Source organism: Micropterus dolomieu, unplaced genomic scaffold (assembly GCF_021292245.1).
Source record: "Micropterus dolomieu isolate WLL.071019.BEF.003 ecotype Adirondacks unplaced genomic scaffold, ASM2129224v1 scaffold_263, whole genome shotgun sequence".
NCBI lineage: Eukaryota > Metazoa > Chordata > Actinopteri > Centrarchiformes > Centrarchidae > Micropterus > Micropterus dolomieu.
In genome coordinates this window covers 4,514-15,652 of record NW_025744255.1, presented here as the reverse complement: position 1 = coordinate 15,652, position 11,139 = coordinate 4,514, and the positions used below count along the sequence as shown (strand labels likewise).

The window sequence follows — 11,139 nt, the reverse complement described above, 5'->3', positions numbered from 1 at the left end:
GGTCCACCCCAAAGACCGCACACCCAAACACAAGAAAAGCAATCTAGTGTATGCGGTCCAATGCAGTGAGGAATGCACAGACCTGTATATTGGGGAGACTAAACAACCACTACACAAACGCATGGCTCAACACAGAAGGGCCAACTCCTCAGGTCAAGACTCTGCAGTCTACTTACATCTGAAGGACAGAGGACACTCGTTTGAGGACCACCAGGTGCACATTTTAGACAGAGAAGATGGATGGTTTGAAAGAGGTGTCAAGGAAGCATCTACACCAGGGTCGAGAAGCCGTCATTGAACAGAGGAGGGGGTCTACGCCACCACTTATCCCCCACTTACAATGCTGTCCTTTCATCACTTCCCAGGAAACTCATCAAACGTAACCTCTTGGCCTCAGGTGAAGATACCAACGATGGTCGTTCAGTCTTGGCCACAGGTAGTCTTAACGACTGTAACGACTGTCGTCACAGCAACAAGGAACACTAACGGACCAGCGGTATCGATGACCCGGGCCAACGACCCCACTGAGGTTAAATAGCTGAGTTTCCCTGCCAGTCAGTCAGAACTGAAGAAGTCCTGTGGATGAGGGATGAAACGTCTTCCAGTATCTTCAACCAAGTCCAGTTGCCCTTGACTTTAACCTTCGTTGGATAACTATGACCTGGATGACTGAGAACCTCCACAGACTCTTTAGCGGTATTTGTGATTGAAATGGTCGCGCTGTAGAGCCCTGCTAAATATATATATAATCTTGCACTCACACAAATGCAACCACGTGAAATTTCTCGCACACTCTTAATGTTAATCAGTGAGCTATAGAGGTGCTGGTAGGCGGGTTTTGTTCCCTTCAGTCAGAGCCAGTTTTCGGTCTATATGCTAAGCTAACTGGCTGTTGGCTGTCCAGACATCCTGAACATCTAACCTTCTGCAAGTCTATTTCCCAAAATATCATTGTGACCCTCACACTGTTCGGATGCTGCAGAAGCAGAGGGAGGGAGGAAGACGGAGATGCAGTGACGGTAGAGACGGACGCAAACGAACGTGAAACGGTTAAAAGGAGGTGAAGGACGAGAGGGAGGAGCGTTAAACAGAAAGAGAGAGGGAGAGGGAGTGAACTGGAGGGAAGGAAAGGGAGCTACAGCTGTGTGACCTAGATGTTTGAAGGGAGAGAACACATGACGTCGCTCCTCTCAGCGCTGCGTTCCTGTGTGTGATGTCATCCCCCTCCGCCGGGTCTAATCTGTAATAAGCTCGCCGCAGGATGCTCCGTCCTCACACGAGAGACACACACACACACACACACACCACTTGTTTCCACTTTGTGCTTCTGTGAAGGTGGATCTGTGCCAAGTTTTCCTTTTCCGGGCAACAGTGAACACAACACGACACATTCTTCAGACGTCTTTCACACGTTAAAGACACAGAAATACCAAACACAGCCGGGCGGGTGGATGTCAGAGAGAGGGAGTGTGTGTGTGTGTTGGGCTGGGTACGTACCCGAAGATGCCTTTGCCTGCTCTTGGAGGGCTGGGCGGTTTCTGGGTGGGGGGGTTGGACCGGGACAGACCCCCTCCTAGTTTCATGTTCTGCTGGCCGTTCACCTGCAGACGCAAGAAATCAAAGGTGAGTCTTCGGCTCGGCCCTGCATTTCAGGATTTTACCTGATCAAATCTTCGTTCAAACTAACTTTTTAAATGATTAGAAATGCTAAAAAAAATAGGGTGGGGTATCGTTATCGATTCTGATTCTACTTCACCACAGATCTTGTCGGCGTGAGAAGCAGAATCAAAACGCGCGGGTCTTAACGAATCTACGGAAATTTAACGCCGATTCCAACTTGCAAGCAGTTCTTGATACCCAACCCTACCCCGACAGACCGATGGTGGCGTCTACGTGTAGGCTGCATACTGATCTGGTCACTGATACCCAGTAAATAAGAGGCCGACGGCGCTAAAAGACAAAGCCTGACCAACTGGACCACAAAGAAGACATCTGTTTTCCTTTGTTTGTCACATGCATTTCTTATTACGGCTACTCTCCCTCCTCAGCTGCATGTATGAGATGCGTTGTCCTTGTATTATTGTACAGGTGTGTTGTGCATCCTTACCTTGAACCTCAACAACCACTTAGCACGTCAATGAACGTGATGGGAACAGGAGAAAGAAGAGAGGAGAAAAGTATTGTAGAGGTTAGCGTCAGTGAAACAGGCCAGTGCAGACAGTAAAACAGAGGGCAGAAATAAGATGAAGACGGGCTGAAACAGAGGCAGGCAGAAAGAGATACAGACATGAAGTCAGGGGGAAAAGAGGTCGTGCAGGACGTGGAGAAAAAAGTCACGTTGCACTTAGATAGATCGTTTTGAAAACACAACGCCTAAATATTTAAAGCCACTCGTCATACATGTGGCCATTTTACACTGCAGCAAATGCATAATCTACATCAGGGGGTTTCAAAGTCTGAGACTGTTTATTTGGTTAGTTTCACTTTCAATCCTAGATGCCTAAAAGATCATGATTATGTTATTTGCAGCCGTAGACTCTCAGCAATACCGCTGTTTGTACTACAGCAGATCCATAAAGGTATTTTTCCTTGTTTCTGAATCTGAGAAAGTTGGAAGCAGAAACAGTCAGCTGTGCACACAAACATGCAAGTTTGGATCCTTTAGCTCTTGTTCTTATTATTCTTAGTGTTGAAATCTGTTTACGGCTGCGTTTCTATCTTTTGCTTTCTGTTTGCTCTGGATGTGCCACAGCTGCCACAGAACTACTTGCTCTAGTGATGTTTAACAATCCCTTCTGGTATATGTGGACGTGGCTGCCTGCATCTGAACAATAGTTTCTCGAGGCCTTTAGTGATTTTTTTACTGTCCCCGTTTTCATCCTGACCACATCGTCGTCGTTTTAATTATCACTATTCCCACCTTGACTCCATGTCCAATGTCATCCAGCACATTGTAGTCGATGGGCTTCCTGATGTAGCGCACCGGTCTCTCCGGATTGGGCGGAGCAACAATTTTATGTGAGCGGGTCGTGTTCTTATTGGTGGTCAAGATGCCGATCTCCCGCCTCGCCACCTTCTCTTTGTGAATGTCAACGGTCTGGAAGGAGAGAGGGGAAGAGAGGAGTTTATGTGCCAGGTTTAAATAAAATACACCGGACTATCAAATCACTGTCACACTTGTGTACAGCCAAGCTGCTATGGTAACTAAAAAACAAACATTTGAACTTGGCGCTAGAGGAAAAGTTAGAGGATCATCAATAGGTGCGTTCGAGATGACTGCGGCTGACTTTCACCGCCTTGATAGTCAAGTCGGACACAACTGTGATCTTACTGTGAGCTGAGATCAATGACTGGAAAAATGGCGCGAGATCAGGAAAAACTTTGTGCAGCCGGGAAAAAGCGACGGCGGCCACCGGACTCGGCGCCTTCAGCCGCCTTGCTCCAGCGAGCTTTTAATGCCATGTGACATGGTGACGTTTTGCACCTTCATTTTTTTAAGTGTATCATGTTAATGCAACTATAACGTGAGTAGGATTCATCCTCTGGGGAACATGAAGCTCTGTGCAACATCTGAAGGCGCTCCAGCGTTTCCCACGCATTATTTGTGCCGGCCCCGCCACACTATCAACGCTGACCGCCACATCTTGAGTTTTAATTTAAAATGGCTAAAATCGTATTTGATAACAGAGCTGTGCGCAGCAAGTAGCCTAGCTAATAAGGAAAGCGATGACAACGTTAGAAAGGTGATGGTGACGACTGGCGTTCTATTCACTGAGCCAGAAACGAGGTTTGATAAAACAACTGTCTTTAGGATCATAACTTCAACACGTTTCTTTGCAACATAAAATATAATTAAAAGGAGGAAATCTGTTCAGTGCGACGTCTGCGTTGGGGAATGACTGACGAGGGTCTTTAAGAGGAATGAAGACATTATGCTTCAAACAGGCAGCCTAATGAACACTTTCTGTGTTTGTTATAACTGCTCACAGTTCGCAGTGACACCGCTCGGATTCCCTCTTGTCCTTCCTGATAAAAGCTTGTTGTGCCATTTAAGTCAACAGTACTTTCTCACAGGGCTGCAACAGCTATTATTTTCACTAGTGCTGATGAATCCATTACTGATTCGACAACAACGCTGTCTCAGTTTCTTTGTCTGAACGACAATGTATTCAGCGTGATAACAGAGAGTTCATCTTCACATTTCACACTGTAGATATTTTTGGTGTAATGCATATTAATAAAGGATGAAAACCTGTTCTTAGTGTTAATTATCCACTCAAGTGGGATGAGAAAGGTCACAGTCCTGAAACATCACGAGGGAACCAGAGCTTTCATTCAAAACTGTGAATTTCCACTCTGTTCCACACTGTTTAGCTTCGACAGACTGAAACACAATTTATTCAGGATGAAACAGTATTTTAATGTTTTAACAGCCGGGTCCGTTTGTTTTGGAGAGGAGACGACCTCGGTGGTTATTCGGCTCCCGGTACGGTCAACAGCGAAGGAATCCTGAACTAAAACCAAACTGAGCCGCTAAACGGAGCTAACGTTAGCAGCGGCAGCAGCTCAGCTAGCTCGGTTATTTCAGACCAGTCGGTAGTCTGGAGCTAGCCTCAGCTCGATACCATAAAAAAGTACCAGGTACAAGGATTTACAAGAAGAAACCACAAAAGGCGAGCAGAGTCGAGCCGAGCTGGTACCGTGTGGGGGAAGACACAGCATCTGGTCTGGTCTATATGTTTGGACATCTCGCACATTAGTTTGACGCGTCTGATTTCCTCTTCATCTTCCTTGACTACTTTGCTGGCTGATTGCTACAGTGTGAAAGGCAGAGTGGATTATAAAAGATGATCTGAGTGCCACTCTTTCATGAGACGCAGCCTCACAGCACCAAACACTTGCCTACATAACAGATGTGACTGTGTCTCACTGAACAGACAGCGGTAATTATGACGTGCAACCACAGACAATAACAGAGAGAGAAGCGTCTCATTACTTCTGCATGCAGAGCGTACTGATTATTCAGAGGTCGGAGGGGGAGAATAAACCCTCTGTACTACTGAAAACTACATTTGTATGCCTATGAAGTACACAGCTACTCTGTGAAGCGACTGTGGTGGAGTGTAGTGTTCAATGAATGTCGACCTTCCAGAGCGCACAGGGACGGATTGTTGAGAGCAGAATCTGATTGGTTCAAAATCTGAACCGCTTCATCCCTAAATACTGCGGTCTGTGGAAAACCGGGTCTTGGTACCCATCTCTAAATAAATAAAGTGATCTTTCTTATTCGGCAGTCTTAAGCGATGTTTTATTGCGCATTTTCCTATTATGATGAAAATATGATTCATCTGTCATCATCAATCTCAAGTGCTCAAGAGCCTGAAAAGCTGGAGGGACCTGAGAGAGCAGGATTACACACTCAGATCTGATTCTACTCCAACAAATCTGTTCCTGTTTGCTCTGGAACGGTCGACTTGCAGACGGAGTAGTGCCCAGAATTTGTGTTGTGCTCGCTCAGATCTACAGTGCGAGATGTGTGGGTGCAGAGTGTTGCGTAAGCCCGGTCAGATCACCGGTGACGTTTCACACCTACAGGTGGTTGTTATTGGTCTGACACAGCCGACAATCAGCTGCATGTCAGTGCACTTAGTAAACTGTTTGGAGATAAGATTTCACCGGTTCTACAGACATCTCTCAACAGGAAATGTTCTGAACTGTATTTAACCGCCGCCAAAGCAAAAGTACTTCTTAAACGACGCATCTGGCTGTAGCATCATATTTTCTGTGTGTTATCAACCTGAATATCTAATTATTTATTCCTTTAACTAGATGTTTGTAAAAGGGGGGGGGTAACCAAGAAAAGAATCGAATCTTTCAGGTAGTGCAGTGAAACGTGATAATAATAATAATAAGTGTGTATGTGGGATCAGTGTAGTGATGATGATGATGCACGTGACTCCAGGTTTATACTTCTTGGTTCCTCCATAATAAGTAAATGTGGATCCTAAATGAACCAGTCCAGACCAGGTTCCTCCTCCAGCAGGAACATCACACACTGGTATTAACAAGAAGTGTTACAGTCCACTTCAATCCTCCCACAGAGAAAGAAATAAATAAAACTGCACATGTATCTGACTCTTGTGTGAGCAGGATGCCGAGCGTGAAACGAAGGACGCGCGTTTCTGCAGTTTTATTACTGCTTCTCTATCCTTTTTAATGCATGAAGCAGCGAGGAGAGCGGCGTCCACACGGCGGTCAACATAAATGAGCCTGCATGCATACACGATTACATACTGTGTGCTTTCACCCATGAGCCCTCTCGCTGTGAATAACAGAGCTGCGTCCCTGAATTCACGGCCTACGTGCTGTACTTCATGCACGCTGACACACGGAGCTCAGCTTCTTCAGCCTCAGCGTGCCTGCAGACACCTGGTGATCAGTGCCATGTGGGTGGGTGAAGTCCTGATCCTAAAAGCCTAAACAACACCAGAACTTCTGATGGTACGGGGGTCGTCTTGTGTTGCCACCAGACCTGTGAGATGTGGTTGACGGAGCTCTCCATGCGGCGGAGCTGCGAGGCCTGGATGTCGAGCATCTGCAGCACGTTGTTGGCCAGCGTGTTGATGAGGTAGGCGACGCTGGCCAGGGACTGGGTGGTGTAGCTCTTCGTCTCCTCCAGCGCCTGCTGCTTGTCTGCCGACTGCAGGGAGAGAGGAGACAGATTCAGGAGAGGGGTCGCACAGAGACGCCATTTTTCTCTCAGAAAACAGAAATATCAAAACAGTAGTGGCAGAACTCTCAATCAGTACAGGGGAAGAGACACAGTAAACATATTATAACGAGCAAAATCAACATGCTGCTTGTTTTCTTCTTGTTTCCCAACATCAGGAGCCTCCTCCTCCTCCTCCTCCTCCTCCTCCTCCTCCTCCTCCTCCTCCTCCTCCTCCACACGGCAGTCGACACTTTCGCCAGCCATTTATTGGATTATATTTATCTCAGGTCATTCCTTTTGTGTACTTTTGTATTGTGAAAGACTGAGTTGCTGCACCAGCAAATGTCAGAAAAACACCTGCAGGAAATGAAATGATCAAGTCTGGGACAACAATTCAATGCGGTGCTGTTGTTTATTTTGCCTTTCACATTGCCTTAGTTTCTGACACTGTCAAAATACAACAGTATGTTATTTATATAACGATTTTGAAAAAAATATTTAAATGCCATTATTTTCTCTAAAATATTGCAATTGCGATGTGATTTGCCACGGGGAATGTACCAAACAAAGATGCTTTCTTAAGTCTGTAGACTACGATGTGTGGGCCAGGGCATCTCTGCAGCACGAGTATTTTTACACACATACCACCTTTAACAAACATTGCACCTCCTGCAATTTGAAAATTGCCGCCAGGCCATGTTGTAATTTTGATAAAATGTTGATTAATTGTTCAGCCCTAATCTGCAGGAAGTTAAACAATAAAGAAACGTTTTGGGAGAAAATTTTGGTGGCTGTTAAATCAATAGTTCAATATGGTGCAGTTTTATATTTTGCCTTACATTAAAACAAAATAAATTGCTGGCACAATAACTTTACACAATAATTACATTTACTCACCTGGAAGACTATTTTAGCCAAAGTGACTTACATTTGAGGAACAACATACAAGCCTCAATAAAGTATGAAATCTACGAGCGACATCAGATACTAGTAAGAGCTCAGTACGGTATCAATCAGTGTTTCCCATTAATTAACAAGAGTCTAATTTGTTCCACCATAGTTTCAAAATGGACCGAAAATATTTTTACACATCTCATAATAGACCTCCGTTGTGTTTTGTGGGCGCTGCTGTGAGCCCGCACACTAACAGACACGTCTGTGAGAAGGAGAATAAGCTAGCCGCACCTGAATTTGGAGTGCACACGTATTCAAGCCTTTACGGTAAGTGAAGCGGCCCAGAGCGAGCTGACAGGCAGGTTAGAGACTTTATCCTGTCAGGTTGTCTCTTTAGTATGAAGAGAGGCTGTGAAGACCAGAACCACATAAAACATGAATGAATTTAGAGCGAGGAGGAAACACATGTGACAACGTCCGGTTTTCAAAATAAGGCATCTGTACAGGATGGAAATAAGAAAACAAAAACAACAGTAATAAAATGTTAGGGAAATGACTTACTTATTCTATTTTCTATTCTTTGATTTAACGTTGCTGGAAAAACATTAAATACATTTGTTAACTTTTGCTGTTTCATTTACAGCTCTACAGTGGGTTTATGATCAAATAGTTTATTAGAGCACAACACTGTTTACAAGAGTGCACCGTTCTTCATAGATAGCCTCTTAATTTTGCACCAAATTAATGCAATTTTCTTCCATTCCACCCACCACAGTCTCTTAAAATCCTTCGGGAAACACTGAATCAATCCATTATTTACAGTATTATTCTTCATCGAAGTGGAACGAACCATCTAATTAACCCTAATGAAATCATTCCACCTCTTTAACGTCTTGACACGTGAGGGCGATGAAGATGACGTGGTCGAGGTGTCAGCGTGAAGCTGATGGATACGGATACAGAACAGTAACCGAACCAGCAGCAGCTGCAGCAGCGACGCGCTGTGTGAAACACGTCTGAGCGGCGTCAGGCGGAGCTTCGACCCGTGATCGACCTCAGATTCCTATGATTTGTGCTGAGCTGTCGCATTCAGCATTTCACCAAGAGAGACTAACTGTGTGTGTTTGCAAGTGTCAGTGTGCATCAACATGTGTGTAACCACGTGTACTCGTATTAATGTGTGTGTGTCTGACTGTTAGTGTGTGTGTGTGTGTGTGTGTGTGCACTGGAGCGTGAGATGAGATGTAGGTCAGTACTAACTCATTCATGCCCGAGGTTTAACAGAAACACACTGACACAAATGTGTGTCTCTCTCCAACACACGCACACACACAGAGTTGGTGTCATCGCCCCTAAACTAACGCTGTGTTCCCACCACATGAACTTTACTCGAGAACCAGGAACCTTTGGAGGAACTCACTGGGTTTCCACCACAGGGACCAGGATCTAAATTAAGTTCCAGGCTCTTAATTTCGCCGTCTCTGCGATGTCGCCTGAGATCGTACGTCTGCGTTATATTTACAGCTCGGAAACAGCAGCCGGTGTGCGGCGAGTGAAGTCCGGCTCCTCTTCTCCAAAACAAACTGATTACAGCAGGTAATCAAGCTCGTTAAACATCACGTTCCTCCGACGCTCAGACGCGATGCTGCTGCTGATCTGCAGCTCTTGTTGGCTGGAAATATTTTAAAGACCAACAAACTGTTTATATGTTTGTGCTGGGAGTTCTTTGAAGAACCTGATGGCTTTTTCCAGTTTGTCATTAAATTTGTTGTGAACTTGAATTGTGCGTTTCACACACAAAAACAAGAAGCTTTTTTTTTTTATGGTCAAACATTTTGTTTTGTTGTTATAATCCAATCAAATCTGATGTTCATATCTACATTTTGCTCATGGATAGTGACGTTTCTAAATAACGATGCCTGTCCGTTGCTCTGTGCGGCGTACGTCAGGGTATAAGAACATACGTCCTAAGTTCTTTATGGGCTGAAGGACCGTTTAGTGCCGGGTACTATTGGTGGAAATGCGGCTTTAGCTACACTAGAGCCTGAGCGATACGGGTTTTTGAGACAGAATAAAATCAGACATAGAACGGCGTAGAGAATCCGGTTAAAATCCGATATTTCGTGGCTTAACAATAAACATAAATACAGGTCGTAATAAGCTGCTACATAATCGTCCTGACGAGGAACCACATATCTTTTCAGGCCAGTCTTACCCTCTGCTGCACCTCTGTGCATATTCAATGAGCTGCAAAACCTGGAAGCTACAAACTCATCGTTGGGTTCTAATAATACATCCAGGAGCACACCTCCATTTCTATTCTCCTTCGCTTCGTCTGTTCCCTCCAGTCTCTTCATCACATCATCCTTATTATATATCTCTCGTTTTCTCTCCGTCTTTCCCATCAGCCATCTGAGGTCCTGTTAGCGGTGACCTAGTTGTAGGGCGGCCTCCTCTGGCCTGAGGACAGGGCAGATCATCACACACACACATTACTGCTGCAGCTTTTTTCTAATTCCTACTAAATAAATGAGCCTCATGTTCATGAATCAGATCAGACCTACATGGGATCATATGCACGCTCTGATTCCTCTGACCTCTTTTCTCAATGCAGAGTTTCCCGCTCCGCTGTTATTTGTTTCTGGATTACAGTGACAACATCGACATGGACAGACCTTACACCTGCCTCAAGGTGTGGAGGCACATTTTCCTGTAATTACCATATTTTAACAAATACACAGGGTCCTGTCCTAAAAGCAGCTCCTCTACATCCACTCTAATGTTCAGTTTGACAAAACAACTATATTACATTAAAGCTGAACGCAAAGTAAAATCTGTCTTTGATATAAACCAGCATACGTACGCTTGTGTACTCATCTGGTCAAAATTCTAATTACCAAGAAGAAGAAATGTACGTTTTATTTATTTTTCTGCCACTGATCATGAATAACTTGATCATATCTGTGTGGAAACTAAAAAGCAGCTGTAATATCATTCAGTTCAAAGGGAGCAGGTGTTGTTAGCCGTTAACCCGAGTTCAAGGTTAACGTTCAGAACTACTACAGTCTGATCAGCTGCGATCACGACAGCTGGACCCATGAAAGAAGGACGGCTAACGCCAGCTACCATTGTACTTTGTATTTCCCAACGCCCCGGTGCACACGAGAGGATTTAAAAAATTGTAAGACACCACAGACATAACGACAGAGTGAACCGATGTTTAATCTTTTAATCTTAACGCCACTTGGCCTTTATACTAAACGATTTCAGAGCGGCGATCTCGCAGAATCTCGCGTGATCGAACGTGACTTCAGACAGAAACAAACAAAAGCAGAGAATCAAACTGTGGATGAACTCGAGGCCGAGAAGAGGGAATCAGCAGGTTTCTAGCCGGATATCCTCTGGTGTGCGGCCAAATAAAGAGAATTCAAATATCAGTTTAAGTTTATGTCAGAAATTCTGCTCAGACTCTGAATAACAAACATTTCTGGAACACTGATCATAAAGCGCGTTGAGCCGAGGTCGAGCAGGGT

General features: G+C 44.8%; 1 protein-coding gene across 1 annotated transcript; it reads right to left on the bottom strand.

Moving 5' to 3' along the window:
• Positions 1–1,439: 1,439 nt before the first annotated feature.
• On the bottom strand, positions 1,440–9,936 carry LOC123967319 (abl interactor 2-like). The gene is made up of 4 exons (XM_046043383.1): positions 9,915–9,936; positions 6,533–6,700; positions 2,921–3,097; positions 1,440–1,601 (listed from the first exon to the last, which is right to left on the bottom strand). Exons 1-4 carry the CDS (start codon positions 9,918–9,920, stop codon positions 1,455–1,457), a joined length of 498 nt encoding a protein of 165 aa, XP_045899339.1. The 5' UTR covers positions 9,921–9,936; the 3' UTR covers positions 1,440–1,454.
• Positions 9,937–11,139: the final 1,203 nt, after the last annotated feature.